Raw genomic sequence first — 27,198 nt, forward strand, 5'->3', positions numbered from 1 at the left:
GCCCCTCTGTCGGTGGTGCGCTCTCGGAGCGGGGTGGCGGCGGTCCCGGGAGCCGCGGTGGCCCCGGAGCCGTGAGGGGAGCAGGACGCCCTGCACTGGGAGGCCGTAGGAGCCCGGGTGCTGAAGCGCAGGGCCGGGCACTGAGTTCCCCGGAAGAGCATTCCCTGCCCTGGCGCTGGGAATCCGGTGTGTGCACCTTTGCAGGGGCTTTTATGAGCCGCTTATAATGGAGCGATGCTTCACGGTTGAAATAAAAAAAAAAAATGGTGTATCTGCTAGGCGAGGAGTGGCGGTATCTCAGGTTTTCGGTGTTACTATGTTTAGATCTGCTTGTCACGATCCTAGCGATGATGCAGCGCTGGTAATTTTGCTACACGTTTATGGTGGCTGTAATGAGCATAATGTGGCTTTTATAGTCTGCTCAAATAGACACGTTGGAGAAGTTGACCAGCTATTGCTAGGGGAAGGAGGTATTCCTCCTGTTGATGGGATTTTAGGACGATAATTAATTGAAAATGTGATGAAACATCTGTTTCTTGGGTTCAGTTCCATTAAATCAACCCTTAGTGAGTTTGATGAGACATTTTTCAATAATAAGTAGCACAGTTATTTGCTACAATGTTTCTTTCCCCCTTACTCTGTAAGAGGACTTGTATACCTGAAAATGTATGAAAGATTTGAGACCTCCCCTTGCCAGCAATCAAGTCATCAACATTCATTAGACAGTGATTTGAATGAAATCAATTCTATTTATGTGCAATATGGAAAATTAGATGTTTCCTTAACATGAATTCCTGATGCTGTTGTTTGCTGATACTTTATAATAACTCTCACCTCGTGGTAAAACACACTGGTTTTGCCATGCAGCAGTCCAGCCAATACCTAAAAACATGAGAATTCCTCTTGCAGTGTATTTCACTAAAGGAGATCTGAGATCTTCACATTAGCAAAGAAAAAATACACGTTTTTATAGCATATTAGCATTTTATCTTCAGATAAAATTTTTCAGGTTGTAATATGCTTCCTGTCAAGAAATCAGTAATCTTGCTGTAAAACACAATGTTTATTAAAAATACCTGTGAAGTGTGCCAACTTTTTGTCCCATGCTTACTATTTCCTTGGATGTCCCTCTAGAAATTTCTTTTCACAGCCACTTGGAAATCTAATCAGACATAAATTAGAGTTCTTGAATATTCAAAATATGTTTTCATTAATTCTGGTACTTTAAAGTGTGAAAGGTGGGATGCAAGTTTTGAAGCTACTGATTTGACTCTGTTCTAGCACTGCAATATTTTTTCAGGTTCATACATTCAGTTTATGCCTTTATTTTTGTGACTGCTAGATTATGGTATGCTGAAAATGGCTTTGTGGATCAACCTTTGTACTGGATTGGAGATAACTGCTCTGTGTTTGTTAGAGAGATTAAAGTGCTAAATAAGTGAGCTTTAAAAAGGTTGTTAAACAATATTCTCTAGATGCTTAAAACAAAACAGCCAAACACAGATAATCACCAGTGCTCAAAGAAACCACTTGCTCATGTGAGTTTCGTCGTCCCCCAAGGACATTGTGTTCCTTAAGAAGTTCAAGTAAACGTGGTCTTAATTTTCCATTTACTTGAAACTTATGTAGTTTAAAATTGTGAGTTTAATGGAAGTGTCAGCGTTTTGTACTCATTATAGAAAAAGTGAAGGTAAGCAATGCAAGATACAAGTTGTATACTATCCACCTTCTTATGTAAGAATTTAAACCATTCTTTGCTTCAGTGGCAGCTTACAATAAATGTGCTTCCATTATTTTTTACCTTTTTGAATTTATTGTAATAATGTAATGCACTATTTGAAGTTTCTCTTGCAGCTTTTCACTTTCATTTCTTTTTAGCACTTCATACTCAGGAGAGACTTTTGCTGAAACATTTTTGAGTTTCAGATGAGCAAAAACAAATGAGATTGTTCAGTTATATCTTACTGTAGTCCTTATATTCTTAGCTGTTGCACAGATCAGTGAATCATTCATTAAAGACCTTGTTCTTAAAAAGTCTCTTCACCCCCTCCCCCTGTTGTGGGTTAGCATTTGGTTGATAATAAAGCTGTGATTCTTTTTAGGTAACATGTTCACAAACTTCTGTGTCTTATTCTAAAGAAGTTCCTGTAATATGTGTAATCAAGTTGGATTGCATGCTACTTTTCTAAGGAGTGCTTTTCATTCCTTTTCCCTGCTCTTGGCATTCGGACAGAGGTACCTTTATTTTTCTGTCAAGTCCATACTTATCAGAATGAGGTATGCTAATCTTATGTACTGTACTTAGCATTTACTTAGTACTTTCTGTTTGCAGATCCTAACAGAGTTTAAGGTGGAACTATGAATGCCCTTTCTGAAGTATTACTGAAACTGCACTAAGTTGGATTGACACTTTTGGTAGCTTCAATATACTGAATTGGAAATCTGGAGAATGCAGCCTACAGTATCTAAATCCCAACCTTATGTCTTGTCACAAAACTTGTTCAAATTATATTGTGTTTCAGTATTTCTTTCATTATTAAACTTCAGTGTTTGTTCCCTTGTGTATTTAAAACACAGTAATGTAAAGATGTCCCTCTTGAACCTGTACCAATGTGCTTGCTCTGATAGAGGCCAGTGTCAAGTACTAAAGGGGACAGCATAAGGATAGGACAGGCACACAGAAGAAACTTCCTTGTTCCTGAAACAAAAGTAATACTTACTTTTTTACAGCTCTTAATAGATTACCTCTCCCAATCTGAACCTAATCTTTAGTTTCTCCAGTGTTCCTAAAGCAAGGAGTTACACAATTTAGCTGTGCATTTTATGAGAAATGCCCTTATCTGTTTTACAACTTATCTGGTGAATTAGTTTACTATCTCTGATTCTTGCAAATGAGAAGCTGTAGATTATCTATCTTTCCATTTTTAGGTGTTTTTTAAATAGGTCTTTTACTGTTTCTCCGCTGCCAGCCATTTTAACCATCTTCTGGTGGAAGAATCCTGGTCTCTGTAATATTTCCTGATAAACAGGTGGAAAGCCACTGTAAACGTTCTTTTTTGTCCTTTTCTAATCCTGTGTGTTCTTTTTGAAAGGTGGAATCAAACACATTGCTCAAGGATTTGAGGTACAGCGTGAATTCATACCACAGCATAATGATGTTTTCTGCTTGTTCCCTGTTCTGTTAGTAATGATTTTTTAATGTTCTCTTTCTTTCTGCGAATGCCACTAAACAGCACTTGGCCGGTATTTCTTTAGAAATCCATGTGATAGCTGCTTATTCCATCTGATTTATGGCTTATCATTGTAAATAAACACTTCTGGTTTTGTCCAGGTGCATCATTTTGCACTTACCAACACTATTCCTTCTAGGATTTTGTCATCTGGTCCTTGAGCACTTTGATATCCTTTACAGCTCTCTGAGAACATAGCAACAATTTATCACCTTGCTGTTCATTTTCTTTTCTGGAAGCTTTGTTTAGTACACTGAACAGGTTATTTGGGTGCCTGTGGGACTCTTTTTTTGGTCACTTGAAGGACTTCAAAAGCTGGTCATTTACTTCTCTTTGTTTCCTGTTCTCCAATCAGTTATTCCTGGAAAGACCTTTTCCCTTTTTAACCAAAGGCAGCTTTACTTCTTTAAGAGTCTTTGGGAGACATTGACAAAAAGCTTTTTGAAAATCCAACTATGTGACTGCATCCCTAGGCTCTTTGAAGGTACCTGATTTTCCAGGCAATACTTTATCTACAAATGCCACCTTAACACATTCCCATTGTGTCATATTTATCTAAGTGTGTGTAAACTCCTTTCTTTTTGGTTTGTATGGTACAAGGATCACCATGCTGTCATGACTTTTCCCATTACTGGAGCACACTTATTAGTTGGTAATACACTGGCTTTTCCCTGGGACCTTAAGTTAGTGTCTTGTTTGCCACCCCCCACTGCTGTGGTACTGAGACTACTTTAGTTTATAAGACCATAGTAAAAAACAGCAATATTGTAAGTCATTTTCTTTATAACTCTTAACTGAATACTGTCTGGTTTCAGCAGTTTGTTTCAAATATTTTTGTTTGTTTGCTTCTTGTTTATAGTCTCTTTATTGTCTTTTCATCTTGGGACACTTCTTTTGATTTGTCATCTGTTGAGTTTTGACATGAGCTCTTCTGTGAGCTTATTGACGGAGATGGGAAAAATACCTGCTGGGGACTTGGTTTTAGCTTGTTTCTGGTTTTGTTCAACTGGTTTTTAGATTTCAAAGGGTGCCCTTTGCTATAATTTTATCTGTACAGTTCATTGCTTTTGTTTATCCATGTTATCTTGTATATTTTTCACAGAGATTTTGCAGTTCAGTATGTTCTTTCAGCTTTCTCACATTATTAAATGGTGCTGTACTCAATATTTCTGTAACCCACTTAGGTCCTGCTCAGGTTCCAATGATGTCCCCAAATGGTTCAGTGCCTACTATTTATGTGCCTCCTGGATATGCCCCACAGGTATGTCATTTCACTTCTTATTTTATTTCTTTTCATGCAAATTTTGGAATTGGAACCATAATCACTAATTCAGTAAAATAATTTCTTCGGTTTCAGTCACTGTCATCAAGGAAGTAAGAGGAGATGTCCCCCAGTATCTCTGAGATGGGAGACTTCTCATGCAGTGTATGTGCCTGTTCAGTTATATATTAACTATGTACGTGACTGTAACAAGCACAGTTCCTTGCTGAGTTCAGAATCCTAATGTACTAGATGCCTTCTGAATATAAAATGCAATCATGACCCAAATAGCTGCTTGTGCAGGACCTGTACTGATTCCTGTGTTAGTGGATGTTTTCTCTTGGCAGCGATATAATTTATACATGTACATAGCTCATGTCTGGGCAGTTCCCTGCAGATAAGGAGCAAAACAGGTCAGTTGAAAAAGTACAGCAAACAGCATGGAAAAAATGTCAGCTGTCTGCTGGGACTAAGTTATCATATAATAGGTGTTTCTACCCCTTATCTTAAAATGGGGCTTTCATTTTTTCACTGCTGTGTGATTCCTAATTTAGATGCCTGAAAATTAAATGTGAGATAGGTAACCTGGACATCCTTCAAAGTAGATTAAAAGGATGATTTCTCTTGGATATTTCTGACATGTGTATTATAATGAGATGTGTGGCCTTTTAGATGGTGCCTCTTTCTTTCCCTCACCTGTAGAACAAGTCTAGGGCTTAGTAGGTCAGATCTGGAAATAAGAGCAGATGAATACCACTCCCCATGATGTAAGTCTCTCTCAAGACCTTCTGTTCTTGTGACCAGTCTACCTCTGACTTAGTGGGTATCCAGTGGTGTACACCAAGAAGGGACTACAACACATAAAATATAACAATAAAGCCCACAGTGTCAACAGATGTTTGACAAATTATCTGAACAACATTTAAAAAAATTGTCCTCTAGCAAAAGAAAAGGCTGTTAGGGCAGGCAGACTACTACTCTGATTTTATCTTTTGTCTCTTGGAAGTTGGCTGATAAGTTGATTCTACGCATCCTTTGTAGTTGAGTTCCCAGACAGTCAGAAGAAAAATTACTTATAAATAATCACCAAAGTCCATATATCTTCAGGTCATAGTAAAAAAGTCCTGATTCCTATTAGAATTCATTTTTAAAGAAGTGAAAGAAGTTTAGAGCTAAATGAAAATTGGAATTTCACTGTATTTCTTACCTGTTTTCAGTTGATGAAGTACATATTTTAAAAGTTGTGTAACATGTCCCAGTCTGAAAAATATTTTTTTAATTAATTTATCCTTTCTTTGGGGACAATTTAAATCGAGGATGCTGAAGGGCTGGGCCTTGCTGAGGCCCACTTGTTAGCCTTTCACTGGAGTTTGTTAGTCCAAGCAGGTGGTGTTTTAGCACAGCGCTCTGACCTTTGAACTGAAGGTGCCTCACATCCGTCCAGCTCAGAGTACAGGTGGGATGAGCTCATCTGCTGTTTTCATCTGAGTGAAGTACCATAGTCCAGGAAAATCCGTAGTTTATAAGCCTTCTGAAGTGTTAATTACTGACAAAACATAGCAGACTTTGAGGTCTATGATGGGAGTTCCTCTTACAAGCCAGAAGATTTGATAGTAGTCTGCAAACAGGAAAGTCTGACATTATCAAGCTAAGAATTTTCCCAGACTTACTTCAGTCCTAGCAAACTTCCATGATTCCTTCAAGCATACTATATTTTTAAATGTCAGCAGCTGCAGCTATATTTTGAGTTGAATAGGAAACCAGCTAAATGTCCTAAGCTGTCAGCCTGGAAGAGCTTCAACATAACCATCTTTTGTCTCTCCATTTTCATTTAGTTCTATTATGTCTCTGCTTGCTTCAGTTCCTGTTTGGAACTGACAGTACAGTGTACTGTCCTCTGTTAGAAGTTGGGGATAACCACTGAATAAAAGATTCACTTTTCTTATATCACATAACTAAAAAGCAATTCATGAGCTGATTTCCTTTTCCCTTCCTCTTCTTTTGGAACTGTAGTTGTAAAACTAGACAGCACATCTTTATTCATCCTCTCTTAAGCCATCTACATTCACTGTCTGCAGTGAGTTTTACAGTGACATTTACACTCAACCAAACAGGCCTATGCCAGAACCACGTTGTATTAGCCCAGTTGGGATAATAGAGAGCTTGTTTACTTTTTAAACTTATAATTATAGACTTAGCATGGTGCTCTGACTGCGTTTTGGAACTTTTTTTTTTTTTTGTGTAGTTGTCTGCTAGAGACCTACCATTGCGCAGATGTTAGATCTGGAAACACAGTTACAGACTTGTTAAACATAAGGTCCCTGCTGTTATGAATTGTTATTTCCAAGTTACTTAGGCTATTAGCAGACCCAAGGAAACAAGTTATAAACTAAGTAGTTTGTTTGTTTTTTAATGGAAGCTGCTTCCTACATAATCTGAGCCTACTCATAAAATCATAGTAAGTTGCAGTATTTAGGGGGATTTTGTAACCAAAAGGGACTTAAATAATTAAAACTACATTTCAGTGTTTAGAGAATTTCATTGGGCAGCAGAAGTTCTAGTTGTATTTACTGCTAATGTATTCTGCCTTTAGGATACTACACAGCTATGGTTACAGATTTAAATAGTATTGTCTTTAATTACTCTTTCCCAATAAAGGACAATTTCTGTGTACTGAAAATAACCCATTTTTTAAAGTCATATGGTATGCATGTTTTTTAAAGCTGTATTCACTTAAGTAACATATTAATTTCCAACTGTTTATTTATGTAAGTTAAGTGGGATCAGCTCCATTGCGTACACACTTCTATGTCTTCTGAAAGTTGTTGCATATCCATGTTCTACTGTACCAGAAGCAGGCAGCTCTAGCTACAGTACTGTATCTCTCAGCACAGTGGTGATGTTTTGGAACAATTTCCTGTACCAATCTCACCTTGCATTGGTTCAGCTAGCAGGATAATTTGGGGATGTACAAATTAGATTGCTGGCAGAGAAAACAAAAGCAGAAGCTCTGTTCCAGATGTACCAGATGCACACCAACCCCTAACAGAGACATGATAAAACCAATGAGCTTTCCATCGTGGACTTGATGGAAGCATTCACTCTAGGGCGCAGGGCTAAATCTAGCCAAGCATGATTCCATTAACCTTAAACAGTGGAGCTGAAAGCAGCTTGGTACCAAGAGTTTTGATCTATTGATCTGTTCCTGTTGCACCAGGATGTTTATTGGTGTATGTGTACATGTCCCCATCTCATTTCAAATGTCAGTGAAAACTTATGTCATAGGGTTGCTTTGTCCCCTGCTGTTGAATGTAGTCATGATATTCCATTCTTCTTCTCCCCTTTTCTGGATAAATGTTTCATCTAAAACCTTACATTGCAGTTTCTGCTGTGACTTTATTCTACAGCATTTTACTAGGAAATGAAGAACAATTTATTCATTGGCATCCCGTACACTAAAGTTACTGACACTACGATACACACAAGTCAAATTATGCCAAGATCATCTGTCACCAACAGTCATGTATTTATGTGAATTTACAAACATTTAGAGAGGGTAATGATGTGAGGTGCATCAGGGGCAGACCCTTGTTTCTGGTCTAGTTGATGACCCACCCTTGTTTACTGAGAAGCATTTTCTGCTTCAGTACTTTGTATGGTTTGTTCCCTTGTGCCTGCTCTCCGCCAGAGTCCCACATGCTGCCCAGCCCAGATGTGCTACAAGTACCATGCTCAGCACTCCTTAGCTCCATGCATCTTGCAGATTCTCACCGTGGGATTGCATATGCTACTGCCATTGCTTGGCACTTCTGGCAGCATTGCTAAGGGCCACGCTCAGATACCTCACACAAAGGCTGTCCTGTCACATCTCCCATTGCTAATTTTTCACAAGCCCCTGCACTACAGAGTCTGCCAGAGACTGCCACAAAGGCCTCCATTTTCTCAGTAGCATGTGGCTTCCTTCAGGCTTCAAGACCTCTTAACAGGTAGAGGGATAGGGGGAGGAGAAGGAAAAAAAATTTTAGAACTTGACTTGTGAAGGAGTTTTGAGAGGGCTGACTGCCATCCTGGTAGTTTGTTTGTGAACAGCTTGATGCAGATGATGGCTGCTGCAGGGCCAATATGACAAGTGTCTCCTGGGTTAGTGTTGGTGGGCTGAGTTGAGGACAGAGCAAAAACCAGACACTTCTTGCCTTTTCTCTCACTATTGATGCAGAGTGAGGTCTGTCAGTTCACCAGTTCATTTCTAGGGAGCAATCTAGTTGTTATGCTGTAGAGCAAATCCTACAGCAGTGAGACATACAAGCAGTGTGAATGAGGGTGGAAACAGGACCCTTAGGAGAAGCTAGGCTCGTGCCATAAATATACCAGGTTGTTTGTTAGATACTCTCAGATATTTTTTAACAGTTTTCTTCCCCACCACATTGAGAACTTGCTGCATTGCTGCAGTTAATACACTTAAAATAGGTAGCCCTTTATTGTCCCTTTCTTTTTTCTTGCTATTTCCTGTTTTCCTTTCATCAGATTTAAGGGGCTTACTATTCCTGATTTTGTTTAAGGATCTATAGAAATGTATTTTTCAGACTGTCATTTCTCTTTTGGTGTGTGGTCTCTCTCACTGTACAGGTCATTGAGGATAACGGTGTTCGAAGGGTTGTGGTGGTTCCCCAGGCTCCAGAATTCCATCCTGGTGGTCATACAGTGATACACAGGCCTCCACATCCCCCATTGCCCGGCTTCCTTCCTCTTCCAGCCATGATACCCCCTCCACCCCGTCACATATACTCACCTGTGACTGGAGCCGGTGACATGGCAACGCAGTACATTCCACAGTATCACGCTTCACAAGTCTATGGGGATGTGGGTAAGTAGCTCATCAGATATTGCAAGTTTTGTCAAAGGGGATAATGTTCTGCTCATTTCCAGCATCTGTTACATTGTTGTGTGGGCTTTGTCAAGCAAGACTTATAGCTTGAATGGGAGTCATACACAAAAAATTTTATGTGGATACCAGCCTTGATTTGGCTGAAGTTTTTTATACCAGAAGTTCTTTTAATTTATTTCGTTGTCTGTTCAGTGATCCACTAAACATAGAGATTACTTCTTACATGTATCAGATTGTCCCAGGAAAGCAATGCAGAAAGTGTGTGTGGTGATTCAGCATTTAATTCCATGCCTGAGCACTGTTCTGAGATCTCATGTCTTGCAAACATCCTGTTTGAACCATGACATAGGAATTCTTAGTATTGATTAAGGAAAAAAGTAGTCCATTTTTCATAAAACTGTATGCATTTAATTGACTGTCCCTTTGAAGTCCAATTGGAGTAATGAAGTGCCACTAACCTAAACTTAATAAAGTAGTTTAAGCTGTCTTCGGTAGTGCTATTGACATCTGCCTTTACTATGGTTTGGTGGCAGTGTGTTTGTGTTCTAGCTCAGGGCTGGATTGTTAGATTAATATTTACATGTCTGGTAGACTTGCTTTTCTTTAGATAAGGCAGGTGCCAACCTTGAAAGACTTTCAGAGAGCAATTCTAGGTTGCTGTTTTTAGAAGAAGCTAGAAGCTGTGGAGAAGAAGGCTGAACACAACTTCTCAACATTCTGTGATACCATTAAAATAATCTAAAAATGGCCTTCATCTAATTTGTGAGCTTAAATAGTCAGGATGTATGAAGCGGTCAGATAAGAATATACCAATGTCTTGATCTTCCTGGAATTCTTAGTGTTTCTATATTCTTGTGTTGTACTTTATTTCTTCTTGCACTACTTTGATAACAGTACATTACTAGATGCTCTTTGGGTGCTTATTTGTAGTTTTATTAATTTCCTGATTTCTTGTAGATGGCAGTTGTTTGCTTTTAGTTTGCTAAATTAAGAAATTGGAGTATGATAATTAAATGCATCAAAGATAAATGATGCTTCTTAATAGAATAATATTTTTTTAGATTTCTGCTGCCAGGTTATTTCACTTTATGAATTCAGTGATAATTTGCAAAACTGCTAATGTAAAATATATTGATAAAGTGGGATTTTTTATGCTTCCTTTATTTTTAATATATATGTAAAATGCCCTTGGGTTTAGGAAATTAAAGGATTAATACTGTAATTTGTTATTTATTTGCTACATATCTGGTATTTAATTCTGGATATCTGACTTTGGCTATAGCTTTCAAAAGTCAAAACCCACGGTTAGGCTCCTATTTCAGGAATCTAAATTTAAGGAAAAACAAACAAACAAAAAGCCCCCACCAAAAAGCCCCAAAAAAACCCAGGTGCTCATAGAGTACAGTAGTTCCCTGACAGGAGCACTGAACTCTCTAAAGGTAGTGAAAATCGCATTTCTAAATAGATATAGCTTATCTAGAAGTTGTCTGTCAAACTTTCTGGGAATTAAGCTGACTTAAAAAAAAAAAAAAAAAACAGAAATTGAGAAGTTCTCTAGTTTGTTTTTATTTTTATCCTTGCAAGGAAGTTCTTATTTGATCTTATTTTCAGTACTTCCTGTCTCATAAGGAATAACAAATAATGTATTCTTCTGACTGGCTGATCCAACTTAACTGAAAATGAGCAAATTCTGTGGATTTTGAAAGATGTATTTTGTTTTAAAGCTTTCAGCATTTATCATAAGCAGGGTTACACTGAGGAAAGACTTGGTATATTAAATCTTGAGTCATTAAATTGTTTCTAAGCATAAAGGTGAAATGAATACAAATGTTAGAACTGGACAGAAGAGTCCACCAGTTTGCAGTTTAATGCTATCAGTACTCTGGTACTGACTTTTTTCCAAAGCCAGTTCTGACTTACGGATGAGAGTTTGGTGCTGCTGCAGCAATGCCTCGGGTTGCTGTGTGCAGGTATAGTGCACTTACAAGGCCTAGCAGTACTGCCTTCAGTGTTTTAGTGTCTCTCCATTGCCCCATAGATCATAGGTTCTATGTTTCTATGCTTTTATGGGTGTTTTCCCTGTTGATTCCTGCTGAAGCATCATTAAAGTATTAGAGTTCTAGTTGCATTCCAAAAGTTAAAATAATGGATTTTTAAATTTAACATTAGCTCAAGCCCCCTCCAGTGTAATAATGTAGCACATTTTTTCTGTATAGACTTTACCCTGTACCTTACAGCTCAATAAAGATTATAGAAACACTTCAAGAATAATTTTTAAGTGGAGAAAAGATGGGAGAAGGAAAGATTACACTTTCTTCCCTAACATATTGTTAATGTCCATTTAGTGTGTATCAGTTTACCTGCTGGACAATTCAGTTTTCAAATAGGCGTAGAGATACAGTTTTACACACAGGTGCTCATTTAACTCACATAGCATTTTTAGGTAGATTTTTAATTAGATTCTGTTCTTAATGATTTTTTTGGTCCTTCCTTCATTTAGATACACTGCCTGCTCATGGAAGATCCAACTTTAGAGATGAAAGGTCTAGTAAAACATATGAAAGGTTACAAAAAAAGTTAAAAGATCGACATGGAACTCAGAAGGATAAGTTAAACAGTCCTCCATCATCTCCTCAGAAAAGTCCTTCTCCTACAAGTGAACCTAATGGACTTACAAAAGGACAAAATGTAGCTGGTATAAGCACAGGTTCTGCCAAATGCAAGTCTTTGGGTAAAGGAAAAAGCAATTCTCAGACAGACTCAGAAGTAGAAGGTAAGTGTTACCAAAAATACTGCATACACACGCATATTAATATATGATGTAAGTCCAGTGTCTGGCTGAGCATAACATTTGTAAATAGAACACTACACTTTGACAGTCTTGCAGTGGAGTAGCAGCCTGTAACTGCCCTGACTTATGTAGAATGGAATTAAGGGTGATCAACCTGCTCGTCACATGGGAATGTGGGCCTAAGAGAACAAAAACTGCTGGTATGGAGGTCGCCATGTACCTTTGAGAAAATATTATGAGTCATACTTCGTAACACTCAACAAAAATCTCTGTTTTGTTCGGAGTGCTCGGGTTTTAAGAAATCCCTGAATATTGATGGCCTGCTTGATATTATAGAAAACATGGAAAGAATCAAGTGTCTGAATCAGGTAACATACATTCAACTTGATAAAGAATATTTTGTAAAAGAGACACTGCCATTATATAAAACTGGCCTATCCCTACCCACTCATTGTTGAAAAGCCCTTGTAGAAAAAGGCTGGTCCTCACGTTAGTCCCTGTGAGTTCATGTGTTCTAAGACACTACTGTAGGGGGTGTGCTTATTAATAATATTTTTATTTCACTGGAAAGCTTGTGATCTCATAGATGGACTGAACTCACTCAGTAATACAGTCATTGTCAAATCTGATGATGTGTCACTATGCAAATTTGAGGTCTCTGGCATAGACCCTCAGATTCTGAACATATCATAGACTTGTCATCAGCTAAGAGCAGTGTTTTCAGAATAAGGAACTGTAACTGGTGATGCTAAGGGAAATAAACCATTGTTTTTCTCAATTCTCTGAAGTTTGCTTTGAGATAATAATTTTGTGCTAATAGATTGCTGTAAACCAAAAAAATTGTGAAGAAAGTACATCTAATCAAAACCAGGAAATCTCAACCTATGAGAGCTGTTTAAAAATTTTTGTAGATGATGCCCTGTGAAAGGGTCACATTTGAGATACAGCCAAAAGTCAGAAGCTGGAAACTATGGCTCCAAACTTGAATACTTGTCATTGTAGTTCCAGAGTGGCATCTTGTCTTGGCTTCAATTTACTTTCTGTTGGTTGGTGTTTATCTGTGAGCTAACTTTAACAAGGCACAAGTGATAAAATGTACTGTTGTTTACACATTACAAAAGTTATGGTGATGTTTCCTTAGAAGTATTTTTTATGAAAAATGGGAAAGTCCACTTTTCAAAATTATTTCAGGAGACATTGGGGAAAATTATGTACTGAGACTTTGACTTGTCAAACAGAAGTCAGTGACTTAGAGTTGTCATACAAGTCAGAAAAGCATTGGATTTGTTTCAACAGCATAAACCATCTTAGAAACAAAGTTGTAAATAGATTTGATTTGGTTTTTCTTAAGAATTTTGTTAGGCTTTGTTTTTCTTTTATGTTTCTTTTAAGGCAGGTTAAATGAATTAAAAATGCCTGTCCACAGATTGAAAACTGAGTAGCCTGTTCACTCACACTATTGAGGTAATAAAATTTAAATTTTGTGTGAGAAAAGCAGGTAAAGCGCTTTCTGTAAAATCTAAATCCTTTATAAAGCTCAGCTATACCTTCAGCTGACACAAAACACTGTAGATTGTTTCCCTTGCAATTGAGGGAGGCCAGTAGTGTTACCAGTAGGCTTACAGCTGATGTGCAGTAACACATTTAAACTACTGTAACTTGACTGCATCTACATCCAAAGAGAAATCTGTGGAAAATATCCAGGATCTTAAGTTCTTCAGAGCAGCAGTTGGTTTAAAGTTATACGTTAATAAATGATAACCAGGCTTTCTGTATTCCATAAAGCATGGAAGGGCTTTAGAAATAGTTTTATATTAGCAACTTCTTCAGAAGCTTTTTTGCGTTTATGTTGCCCTAGATGAATGCAAGTTAGCAAGATGTTCTACTTCATAAATGCTTTCTACTGTGTGCAATTGTTGAATTTTAAAAGCTATTTCACTGTAAAGTTACTGCACAATATTCATGGGTACTTTCTCTTTTGCTTTGATTTACTTTTTAAGAAAAGGATGAAGAAACAAAAGCACTGGAAGCGCTGCTTTCTAATATAGCCAAGCCAGTGGTAAGTAACAAAAGCTTTCCATAAAATCAGAATATATCTGTTGCTATTTTACACAGTTACACCTCCTTTTCTCTCTCCCAAGTTTAAAGGGTCTTTAACTTTCCATACTAAAGCAAATTCACTTAACTTCCTGTTACTGTAAACAACTGAAGTAATTTTTAGTGTATTAACATTCATGAAATTAAAACTGTCTTAATACTTGCTGTGCAGAATTCTTCCTGGCTACTCTGTGAATCTCAGTATTAACAGAATTATTTAAAACACGTAGAGAGATATGTAATATTGCCAGTAGCATAATGCTGCTGCTTAATGGAATATGATGCTTAACATAATATTTTACTGCAGAATCTGTTCTCAATTTCCTGTAACTTTGTTTAGTCTTAACTGTTCAGGAAACAGTTTTACACACCACATATCTCTAGGCATGAGAGATACCTGACAGGGTTTTGGAAATATCACCAAAAATGAGGGTTTGTAAAACCTTATTTGCAAAGTAGAGAAAAAAAAAGACCTATTTCTCTTTAAGAGTTTTTTGCACCTCCAGGGAAGAGAGACGTAAAATTCACCAAGGAAGGTGACTGTCAGCAGTGGACTTCTGAGCTACCTGCTTGAAAATCTACCAATTTCTTTTCTGTTTGTAAAGCTAATGCATATTTTTGTGTAGATACTCTTTAAAGCATTGTTGCCAAATTCAGGAGTTTCTTGCATTTTAGAGCAGGCCTGTCTTCTTCTTTCATCGTCTGGACCTTCCCTGGTCCCAACTTTTCTGTGAAGATTTCCACATCTTTTCCAAAAATCTTCACCACAATCCTGAGTCCACCATCTTTCCTGAGTAAAAACAGACTGTATTCCCCATTGTAGCATGGTCCGTACAACTGAAACTTCCAAACATGGAGGAGCTTGCCATGAGTTTGTCCGTTCAGTCAGCTACTTCCTCCATTCATCAGCTATGTATCTTCTTCCCTTCACTTGCAAGGTAACCTCACCCCAGTTTAGTGTCCTAGTCTTGATTCTTCTTTCATATGTTTCTTTACAGCCTGATGAGGAGAGGCCAAGAGAGCTGGGGCTGTTTAGCCTGGAGAAGTGAAGGCTCAGAGGGGATCTTATCAATGTATATAGATATCTGCAAGGCAAGTGCACAGAGGATGGAGCCAGGCTCTTTTCAGTGTGCCCAGCGTCAGAACCAGAGGCAATGGGCCTAAACTGAAACACAGGAGGTTCCCTCTGAACATCAGGAAACACTTTTTCACTGTGAGGATGACAGCTCTGGCACGACTTGCCCAGAGAGTTTGTGGATACTCCCTCTTTGGAGATACTGAAAAGCTGTCTGGACATAGTTCCAGGTAGCTGGCTTTACATGGCCCTGCTTAAACACGGGAGTTGGACCAGATGACCTCCAGGGGTCCCCTCCAACTTCAACCATTCTGTGATTCTGTGGTTCTCCAAGCGCTGAGCAGGGATTGTATAGAGGAAGTCCTAAACAGTTGGTGTCCTGCGGTGTCCAAGCATCAGAATGGGTTGACATGTCTTCAGTGCCCCTGTGTCTTTGGTGGCTAAGCAGCATGGAGGTGGGAGCTGTCTGAAATTGGGGTCTTATCAATGGCTGCATTGCCAAGGGGAGTTCTGAACTCTCTCTGAATGAGACTGAGAAGAATGGATCAACAGGTGGGGTCCTGTGCTGTGTTGCTAATGACATAGGGAAAAACAATGTAGTGCCAGTGCTATCGTGTTTTGTTTCACTTCCTTCTGCCCTCAACATTGAACCATCCGTGCCTTTTAGGCAAGCGCACTATTTCCCCTCCCTGCCGTGTCCTTGCTTGAACATCATTGCATGGAGCTGTGTGCAACAAGCGATCTCTGCAGGCCTCAGAAGACATCACAGGCACAGGCAGTGGTAGTCTGCTACAGATACATAGTGTGCACAAGGCAAAAAGCCAGACTTCAAGCGCTTGGAGAGGCTTACGCTTTAGGAAGGCAAGGGACTGTCAGGGCTGTGAGGGGGTGGAAGACTAGCTGATGTTGCAGCTTGGGGGAGTGTGGTGTGATGTGAAAGGAGTCTGTGTTACCTACTTGGGCCTTGCAGGATCACAGGCAACCCTCCCACAGTTTCATCAAGGAAATGTTTTCCTTACTTTCCCACAAGTGAACCAGGACACTGTTCTGTCCTTCAGGAACCTTCTCTTTGTGGTTCTTATCAGAAATATACCTGCAGGTTTTGAATTAATGTTTTGGTTGAAGGAATTACTATGAGGACTGTGGTTTCTGATGGATCATCAGTATTCTGTTCTCTCGGTGAACAGTGCTGGCACAGGCAGTGCTGGCTGTAGTGGTGGCCGTACAATCAGATGATCATACAGGGTGCTGTACTGTGCAGTGTCCATTGCACCATATTCTGCTCCAGAAAGCCTGGAGGAATGCTGAAGGCTGTGACCTGTCCTGGGCTGTCCCATGTCTCAATGCTTGGGTTCAGGGCATGCACATCTAAATCAGGTGGTGGTCTCCATCATGTTCTTTCATTCAAAAATACCTTTCAGTTCTATGCAGTATGGGATGCATCAATTTTGCTGCCTCCAAACTCCTGTTGGATTTTGATTTCCTTGAACTTTTCCCCATATGAATCCCTCATCCTTTCACACAAGGCAGTGTTAAGTCAAGTTGATAACGTGATACTGACACCAGATGACCCTTCTACTTAGGGAGGTCTTGAACTATTTATACCCAGATGTAAATTGGAGTGGTTCTGCAGATTGCACCTCAGTGTTTGAGCAAAGTCTTCGCCAACTGTCATGTATGTTAACCAAATAAAGCAAGCAGAAGAGAAGACCTGAAAAGACAAAACCAAAATGAAGAATGATGCAGAAGGCTGAGTATTTAATAAGAAGAGGCAGTAAGAGCTCAGAATTTGAGGGTTGGTTATGTAGCATGTAAATCCCTTTGGAGAACATGATACTTTCTGGTTCTGTGTATGTTTGCGGACTTCTGGCATGTGATGCACCTTACTCACAGTTAAGTATCTTGGGTTACTGTGAATGCAATCCAGATTGCACATGCTAAAACTGCTCTTTTGTTTGACCCAAATGTCACGTGTAACATACTTAATGAGGAGATTCACTTTGGCAAGCTGGATTGCTAATGAAGACATGCTCACCTCTTGTTTCCACAGTGCTAGAGCCTGACCCAAGTATTATACTCTGCTTTGCAGAAGTACATTGTGCTCAGATTTGCAATCAGAATCAGCTGTTTGCATAAGCATACAAAGTAATAAGTAATGCCAAGTTTTTTGAAAAAGCCACTCCCAAGTGTCTCAGAGCCATAATAGTAGTGGATTCTTCTGATGTTAAATCTTGGTTCTTCAAAAATACTTTTTTCTTTCCTTTTGTCACAGAGGTTTTTTTGAAAATATCCTGTGTATGAAGGAAATGTAATCTGTCAGGTGTCATTAGCAAAGTGTTAGATGGGGTGTTCTGTGCAGTTCTGGGCAAAGCACTAAAGAAAATCAGTAGGAGATAAGGAGAACAGTGGGAATGATCAGATTTGATAGGTGAGAGGAAACTCAAATGCTAACAGTCTTCAAATGCGTAAGAAACAACTGCAAAAGGAAGGGAAGATCTAATGTTCAACTCCATGATGGCTAGGCCTAGTAGGCATAGCTGGTAGTAAGAGAGACACTGCCTGGACACTAGGGAAAAAAATTCAACTGTTAAAGCACCTAAACCTAGGAACAGATCATCTTAAAATGCATCTACTAGTCCTGAAGTACAGTAGATCCTTGAGGAACCTACATTTCTTTCCCTCAGGATCTCCTGCCGCTTGCTGCGGTTCAGGAGGATGGGGTAAAGATTGTCCAGGAGGGAACTTTGATCAGATGCTTCCCACAACTCCAAAGACTAACAGAAATGCTAGAATTTTACTTGGTGGTGGTTATAGATAGTGTTAGTCTAGTTTGTGATTGCATCAAGATAGTAGTGGGTTTTTTCTTACCAGATTTTAAAGATAAAGTTCAGTGTGTAGTCCTACCAGCATTTGATCTCTTTTAGGATATGATGTACAGTCCTGTTAGTGCATAACAGTTTGGTGACATTGTTTCCAAGACATTGAAGCTCACATAGTGTGATTTTTCTTCCTGTTTGCTGTCAGTAAGTCATGTCTTCTCTACTTCATTCTTGAAGCTGACCTATTCAGTTTTTTAGTTCAGTAGATTATAGCAATTTGAGAGCACCAGTTGTGAAGATAGCTTTTTGATTCTGATACTCAAGTAATAGATTTTCAAAAGCAATTATTCCCAAAATAGACATATATTATGGTCATATTGTAAAACTAGTCATTTCATATAATGAAACGTGTTTTGAGTTCTCTTATAAAAGATTGGAAACAGTAGGTGGGTGCAACATACAAACCACGATAGCAGATGTGCAATACTTAAGAACAGCCACAAATTTCTAGGCATTCTTCTATAACAGATCCTTAAAATGTGTAATCACCTGCATGCACCTGTGCACTCACCTACAAAAACATGAGCATCCTCAGCCCCTTGCAGCACCCACTCTTTTGGGAGTGTGGGCGCCCCTAGTCACGCATCTCCTTTGGAAGACGTGGCTGCTTCAGTAGCTTTGTGTGTAACTGCATTATTCCCTAGAATCTGTTGTTCCCTACAATCTGCTAATCCAAAGGCCATTGAGAAAACTCTCCACCAGGTCACATGCACTCACCTGAGCTGTGAGTCCGTGCCTGCTGCACCCCAAACTGCTGTTGCACCAGCTAGGGTGCAGCTACTCACAGCGTCCATCAGGCCTGGATGGAGGCAGCAGTGGCTGGCAGGGCAATTTCTCACACTGTCAGGCCAGGTTTTGATCATTGCTCTGTTCTACTCCAGCATCTCTTACCCCTCAACCCCATTACAAATTTTCCTGCTACCTCTACACTTTGAAGCTGATGACCTCTGTGTTTCAGGAGTCTCCTTGTGATTCTCCATTTCCATTTAAGCCACCCAAGGGTTACTGCCTTTAGTATGATTAGTCTGCTGGGGCCAGCACTAGTTGGATAGCTGGAGATGTTGCATTCACACACAATGGTTATACTCTTATTTCTGTCACACCAACTGTCCGTATCCAGGCTTTCTGCAATGACTGGGGTGTGCAGGCAAACAACACCACAGAAATTCTTCAGGATATTGTCTCTATGTGTATGTACATGGACCTTGTGAGCATGCCTTCATCTCTATATATTTCATAAGAAACAAGAAGGTATTAAAAAGTCATAGTCCCTGTGGCTTCAGAGAAAAAGGTCCCAGAAGCATGATTTAATGAAGTGCCCGATGTCCCAGGATGTGCTTTGCCATCTCCTGTGCCTTGCCTAAGCTCTGGTCCATGTTTCAGCAGCCCACTGGGTGGCGTTTGATACCGACAGCTGTCTCTGCCCTCAGCCCCCAGCCTGGCATTGCATTTCTCTCATGGCATTCCTTGCATTTCCAGCCTGATTTCATCTGTAAAAACTAGTTAGTAGCTAGTGTATCAGTATAAATACTCTGATTTGGTAGTGGTATATGACTTTCTTTTCTCTTCTTGATCCTTTGTGGCAAAGTAACATTTATATACAATAGCATTTAAATGGTGGAGATCTCAAAACTTTGTGTTTCTACAGGTATCGGATATTCAGGCAAGAACAGCACTGCTGATGTGGTCCCCTCCATGCAGTGATCCCGGAGAAGACACAGACAAGAATGACATACCAGAGGTTTATACTTATGAAGTGATGATTTCAAGTACTGGAAAAGATGGAAAGTACAGAACTGTGTATATGTAGGTGTTGGCTATTTTTATTTAATCACTGCTGCACTGAAATATGTGGCTTAAAACCTCATTAAAAATCTGCTTGTTGTCCAGGAAGTTAAACAATTAGCAGTTTTGGGTAACTTCTATTTTGAAATTAGCTACCTTTTTTCAGTAGAATTTGTTTCATTTTATTACTGAAGTCTCTGCCATCAACCGGATGTTCTTACATGTTGGAGGCATATTTTAGTACCACTTTTGCTGTGTTTCAACCAGCTCCACTAGACACCATGGATTCTCAAATAGTGAGACATGCAAGTACTGAGAAAAATTAATTTTATTTATTATTTTTTATGTCAGCACATGCTCCTGCTCCCAGTAAGGCTATCCCTCCCTTCCCTAAAATTGCTCTTTGTAAGAGACAGTCTTATTATATAAAAAAAAAAAGGAAATTCACACAGAACACAACTCATAGCAGTAGCAAAGCAAACAAAACTCTCCAATTGTTTCATTCCTAACACAATGGTTTTCAGTCAGTTTTTTGCAATTTGGAGAGATATGACATTAAAATTTAGAGTTAAGGGTATAGAGCTCTCTAATAGCTATAAACCTTTGTATATAGCTAGTTTATCTTAGTTACCTTCCATGAATTTCATGTAATTACAAGTTGAGTATCCCTATCCAAGAAACTAGAGGAAGAGAAATGACCTTTGCTAAGATAAGCTGATGTCAGCAAGCGCAGACTAATTGGTGTTATTTTGGTGCCTTTTCTGTTTCCTAGGCTCTAACAAGTAGGTATATGCAGTCAGGTACAGTTTTAGATAATTGTTTTTGCAAGACTGGACTGAGCTTCTGTGGGCTCCAATACTTAAATGGGTTTTTTTGAGTAATAACATACATGGATTCACATGCAGCTTGTCCTACTAAGTAAAGAAGAAAATAATTGCTACTTTTTAGAAAGCACCAAACAAAAAACTGCCCCAAAACCACCAGGGCAAAAGAACAGGAATAACACAAGAAGCCTCTAAAATTCAAAGGTAAATGCATTTACGTGTTGCTATATTTAGCAAAAGACAAACTGTTAGCAAATATATTTCATAGAAGGTGTATTGACTGAGTTAGATGATACATGTCTTTTTTTATAAATGTATGGAATTCTGAAGTAGACTTTAACACAAACTTGTATCTCTTTCCAGTGGAGAAGAAAATAAAGTCACTGTAAATGATCTCAGGCCAGCAACTGATTACCATGCAAAGTGAGTATCTCACTTTCTCTTCATTAAATTCAGTGGAAATGTTCTAAAAGTTTCATTGTGTATTTGCCTAAGTCTTCAGAGATGGTCTTTACCACTTCTCACCCTCTTTAGAGTCACAAATCAACGTTTTTGGCGTAGCTGTCCATTCAGTCCATTTTGGACAACATAAGATTGGTGCATCTCCATCCTACATCCATGCTCTTTCCTTTATGCCAGCACAGTGGCCTTTTTCTGTCCTTGGAGCCAGGCACAGATGCTACTTTTCAATTTTCCACAAGCAGCACTGTAAAGTACCTTGCCCTGGAAGATGCTCCCTGCCTGGCCACCCGAAGGTCACATTATACTGCTTTTGCTTTGCTCCGGTAGATCAGTGACCCTGACCTCGTATGCACAACAAAGTATGCCCCCAGCTCAGTGTAGTTCTACCCTTCTAGCAGAATTGACTACTTCAGTAGGTCAGAAGAAATAGCATAGGGTTGGGAAGATGGGGTTAGGTGTTGTTCTTCCCTCTTTTTTTAAAATATTGGAGGGTCATCTGGAGCTGAACTTGGCAAGGGATGCAAAGAGTAAGGGCTTCTAAAGCTTTGTCACCCAGAAACAAAGGTCAGAGAAAGCGTATCCTCCCGAACAAAAACAACTGGCAAACTGGTAGCTATGGATGAGGAGGAGGCTGAGGTACTCGACAACCTTTTTGCCTCAGTCTTCACTGGCAGCCTCTCTTCTCACACCTCTCCAGTGGATGGACAGCAGGATGGGGACTGGGGGAAGAAAGTCCCTCCCACAGTAAGAGAAGAACAGGTTTGAGGAACCTGTAGGTAAGTGTATGGGACCTGTATGTAAGTGTATGGGACCTGATGAGATGCATCCCAGAGTCCTGAGGGACTTAGGTAATGTAGTTGCCAAATTACTCTCCATCATATTTGAAAAGTCATGGCAACCAGGTGAAGTCCTGTGTGGCTGGAAAAAGGAAAACACTGCACCTATTTTTTTAAAGGGTAGGAAGGAAGACTGTGGGAACTACCAACCTGTCAGCCTCACTTCTGTGCCTGGGAAGATCATGGAACAGATCCTTCTAAAAGCCATGCTAAGGCACATGAAGGACAGGGAGGTGATTCAGGACAGCCAGCACAGCTTCACCAAGGACAAGTCCTGCCTGAAGAACCAAGTGGCCTATGATCAAGTGACTTGTATCAGTGGACAAGGGGACTGCAGATGTTACCTATCTGGACTTCTGTAAGACCTTTGAGATAGTCCCCCGCAGTATCCTTCTTGGAAAATGAGGAATTGGTTGGATGGTCACATTCACAGAACAGTGATCAATGGCTCAATGTCCAGATGGAGATCAGTGACAAGTTGTGTCCTGCAGGGGCCTGTGTTGGACCGTTCCTGTCAAATGTCTTCAGCAGTGACATAGACAGTGGGTCGAGTGAGCTTCCAGCAGAAAACACCAAGCAGCTTGCAGTGTCAACCACCAAGTGGTGCAGTTGACACACCTGAAGATCGGATGCCATCCAGAGAGGCCTGGACAAGCTTGAGCAGTGAGACCATGGAAATCTCATAAGGTTCAACAAGGCCAAGTGCAAGGTGCTGCCCTTGGGTCAGGGCAACCCCAGTATCAACACAAGCTGCAGGATGAAGGGATTGAGAGCAGCCCTGCCAAGAAAAGTGTGGTGGTTGTGGTGGATGGAGAGCTGGGCATAACCTGGCAATGTGCACTTGCAGCCCAAAATGCCAACTGTGTTCTGGGCAGCATCAAAAGCAGTGTGGCCAGCAGGGTGAGGGGGAGGTGGTTCTGCCCTTCTGCTCCACTCTGGTGAGACCCCACCTGGAGTGCTGCATCCAGCTCTGGGGTCCCCATCATGAGAAGAACGGTGACCTTTTAGAGTGGCTCTAGAGGAGGGCCACAAAAGTTGTTCAGCCTGTAGAAGACTCAGTACTTAAAGGAGGCTTATAAGAAAGATGTTCTTTTTAGTAGGGACTGTTGTGACAGGACAAGAGATAATGGTTTCTAACTAAAAGAAGGTAGATTTAGACTAGATATATGGAAGAGGGTGGTGAAACACTGGAACAGGTTGCCCAAAGAGATGGTGGATGCCCCATCCCTGGAAACCATTCAAGGAGAGGCTGGGCAGGGCTCTAAGCAGCCTGATCTAGTTGAAGATGTCTCTGCTTATTGCAGGAGAGTTTGGACAAGTTGGCCTTTAAAGGTCTCTTCCAATCCAAACTGTTCTGTGATTCTTGGTTTAAAAAAAAAATTGTGTGAATACAGCAGTTTACAAATAAAAGACCATTGTGAAGGTAGAAATGAAGGCCTCCTTAGAAGAACTGCCTTTTCAGGAGATAATGGCATGTGGAGAGTACCTTCTTAGACATGACTGAATGTCCAGCATGTGAAGGATTTACCTCTCTTGACTGTGTGGAGAACCTGAAGATCCCTGTGTACTGACCAAGGGAAGCAATTTAAAGGCAGTTGGTAAGAAGCACAGGGAACAGAAGTGTGTCATAGTAGGGGTCTAAGTTAACAATGTTCTGCCTCCTTTCACATCAGGTTTAGGATAGGATTTGCCTTGTACAGTAGCCTTTTTGACATTTACTCAAGTGGGAGAGCTAGGTTCTGAGTCCTTGGTGTGAAGGGGTCTACACCTCCCAGAGCTGTTTTCCAGAGTGTTGTCCTGGTTGCCAAACTGAAAGCAAAAGAGGGTTGGTCTGTTCTTATCACAGCCCTCATTTAATTTGAGCCTCTGTATTGCCTGGAGCACAAGTTCAGGAGAAGGATGAATGGTAAATTGGCTCAAAGCTCTTTCACGTGGAAGTATTTCCCTGTGATTTTGTTCCTTTTTTAGTGGCATTTATATATCTTATCCAACAAGGTTGAAGTTGAAAATTCATGGAGTATAAGGGTCAGTGCCTAGAAATTTTTTTTCTGTTTAGTTCTCTTCTATCGGGCTACATTCAGATTTTTTCTTGCTTAATTCTGATTGTTGTAGGCAATACATGGGAATCAGTGGCTTGGCCATCCAAGCTCTTCCTAAACAGTATTCTGCCAGTATGAACACTGGATAAAATCAACAAAGACTGGAACGACTCAACCACAAAGATAACTGACATATTACATATTTGCAACTGTATATAGATTTCACAGACAACTTTGTGTTCTACTTTTGTCACTGTTGGAATGTCTCCTCGCTGTCTGTGAAATCTATAAAGCCAAATTTCCTGTGATTTGCTGTTGATGCATCAAAAATATATCAGGATTTTTGTATCTTCTTAAGCTGGCAACCCAGATCTTATATTGGTGATCAGAGGAAAGAGTTTTTTGGAGAGTTTTGGTGTTGGGGTTCTTTTCAAAGGAACAGATGAATCAGAAGAAAGTAATGTGCCATTGACCCAAAAAAGAGGCAAGGCATAGCTGCACAGCTTAGGGGGCAGAGGGAAGCCAGATGATAATCATGTATTTCCTTTTGGAGACAAGCTTTTTGAAAAACAAGCCATTTCTCTTTGAGACAGAAGCAGGGATTCACTCTTTTGAAGTATGTGGAGAGTTAATTCACAGCCTTACTAAAGGAAAGGACAAGGTGAACACACTCAGCAGGACACTTAAATGAGTGCAGAGGATACTCTGAAAATATATCAACAGCTTTGTTGTGCTCCTCTGATGAAAGCACTTGCAGAAGAATTATTCATAATATCAGTTAATATCTCTACAACAGATAATGTGCCTGCAAAATGCTACCATTATTTTCCAGCCAAAGTACAGCTAATAACAGACATATTTCAAATATAATTGTGAGACTAAAGTCGACTGATGGTAATGATGTACATCCGAAGTAAAGGACTCTTTTCTTTCTTATTGCTTCTATTGACCAAGATATTTCCCCCAGTTATTTATTTATAACAGTGATATTTTACTAATGAATCAGCAAGGCAGTAACTTAATTCCAAATGCTCGGTTTTCATTGGAAAACAGATTTTGAAGCAAAATGTTATTGACTCTTCCACTTTAGAGTCCAAGTAGAATGCAACTGTGTAAAGGGGAGCCCATCTGAAGCAGAGAGTTTTACCACAGCGAGTTGTGAACCTGATACTCCAAATCTTCCCAGGATAACTAATCGGACCAAAAATTCTCTTACTCTTCAGTGGAAGGTAAGAATTGCTTCACAGCCTTTAAAATAAATATTTTAAACTATTCAGAATTGTTGGGGATTTACCAATAAAATATCAGTTCATTGAAACTGACAATTTTTGTCAAACCTCATTTCAGTCACAGTTCCCTGACTGGAAATAGATTTACTGTGTTAAATATGGGCTTGAGTAAAAAGAGAAGGATTCACAAAAAAGCAAGGAGTCTTTTAAGATAAAGTTACTGAGTTCAGTCCCCAGTGCCTTTCAAGATCCAAGTTAGGAAAAAAAACCATAAACATGAAACAAGCATTCATTGAATGGAGACTGAACTGGGACTGTCTTGGCAAGTGAAACAATCATATAATGGGAGCCTCATTTGCCTTCCACTGTTCTTGTCATGGTTTGGCCCATACATGCATTTTTTAAGCGGTCTTAAGTTAGAGTTCTAATTTTCTTGTTTTCCTGTTACAGGCATCTTGTGATAATGGTTCCAAAATCCACAGTTACCTTTTAGAATGGGATGAAGTAAGCAAGTTATTCTTCTATTTTTAGTCTTGTAGTTTTTTCAAGTAGTTGTCTGTGTCTGTGCATGTCAAGTTGTGTGAAAATTAAGACTTCTGTTTAGAGGCGTGTGACAAATACGTAATTCCTGAAGCAATTATTAAAATACAGTTACTGCTCAATTTTTTTTCTCAGGGGATATAAGATAAAAGGATCTTAATTGCGTGGTTCTGCCACTCTTAATAGTGGCTTTTTCACTTGTAGTCTAGTACTGTGTTCAAGAGCTGACACAGAAGGATCATTTTTCTATAACAGTCTTTCTTTTTTAGTAAGTGAATGGATCAGCTATGGCTCTGCAAACATTTGCAGTCTCTACCTGGACGGCTATCCTGAAATGGCAGAGCTGCAAAATCTTCATGGCCTTTAGTCTTTCAGCCCTAAGGAACTGGGAAATGAAAGGAAGGAAAAAAGCCTCTAATTTAATACAAATACAAAGTTTCATATGCTACTGCCTCACTATATGGAGATTCTTGAGTTATCTTTCATTTCAAAAAATTATTTTACTTCATGCTTGTGTGTACTTTAATTGATGCATGCATATGTAATTAGGTGAATAATATGATTAACTTATTCCTTTTTAGGGAAAAGGAAATGGAGAGTTTTGCCAGTGTTATTATGGTCAACAGAAGCAGTATAGGATCACTAAACTATCACCAGCAATGGGGTACACCTTTAGGCTAGCAGCCAAAAATGACATGGGAATGAGGTAAATACTATTACATACATAAATATGGAATGAATATGCATGCATGTGTGTGTTTCTTTAGGGAAAACATACGGTGGCATTTAAAGAAAAATGTCTTTTGTCCAAATGGTCCAAAATGGAATATAGAATATATATTTCAGTTAGAAGGTACCTACAGTAATCTAGTCCAACTGCTTAGTTAACTCACAGTGTGTGATTGGGTTATTCTTTCTGCAGATAGCCTGTGTGCTGGGGTACTGTCCCTTCATCTAAGGTGTCTGTTAGTCTCCTGTTACCCTTGGAAATAGACAGAATATGACATTACTGTATCAATGAATTCTTTTGAAGTTCTAAAGCTTACTATAAGTGCTAAAGATATGTGGTTCATGCTTTTAATTACTACTTTTCAGAAGTTATAGAGCACCAAACTTTGTTTTGAATTTTTGACTGAATGACATCTAACTTCAGTGGAGAATATAAGTAAGAACTTGGGGAAAAAAAATGTTTTCTCAAGTTATGCTTGCACTACTGGGTACCTTAGTTCTTGAATGTGCTTCTTGGTCATCAGGCAAAGCAGATG

The 27,198-nt window shown here is 39.5% G+C and overlaps 1 protein-coding gene across 9 annotated transcripts in view; it reads left to right on the plus strand.

Annotated features, from left to right (window-relative positions):
* FNDC3A (fibronectin type III domain containing 3A) overlaps positions 1–27,198 on the plus strand; it is a 112,525-nt gene that overhangs the window by 58,347 nt on the left and 26,980 nt on the right. For 6 of the 9 annotated variants that reach the window (XM_042014070.1, XM_042014069.1, XM_042014071.1 and 3 more), the window contains 9 exons: positions 4,415–4,491; positions 9,118–9,355; positions 11,877–12,149; positions 14,168–14,226; positions 19,867–20,024; positions 21,191–21,250; positions 25,255–25,393; positions 25,844–25,897; positions 26,515–26,639. In XM_042014070.1, coding sequence (XP_041870004.1) covers positions 4,415–4,491; positions 9,118–9,355; positions 11,877–12,149; positions 14,168–14,226; positions 19,867–20,024; positions 21,191–21,250; positions 25,255–25,393; positions 25,844–25,897; positions 26,515–26,639 — 1,183 coding nt within the window. The remainder of the gene's footprint in view (positions 1–4,414; positions 4,492–9,117; positions 9,356–11,876; positions 12,150–14,167; positions 14,227–19,866; positions 20,025–21,190; positions 21,251–25,254; positions 25,394–25,843; positions 25,898–26,514; positions 26,640–27,198) is intronic. The other 3 variants (XM_042014076.1, XM_042014078.1, XM_042014077.1) reach the window with 1 other exon arrangement.

This window comes from Corvus kubaryi, unplaced genomic scaffold, assembly GCF_017639235.1.
Source record: "Corvus kubaryi isolate FWS band 111438036 unplaced genomic scaffold, C.kubaryi_AGA036_p1.0 split1-65, whole genome shotgun sequence".
Taxonomy (NCBI): domain Eukaryota; kingdom Metazoa; phylum Chordata; class Aves; order Passeriformes; family Corvidae; genus Corvus; species Corvus kubaryi.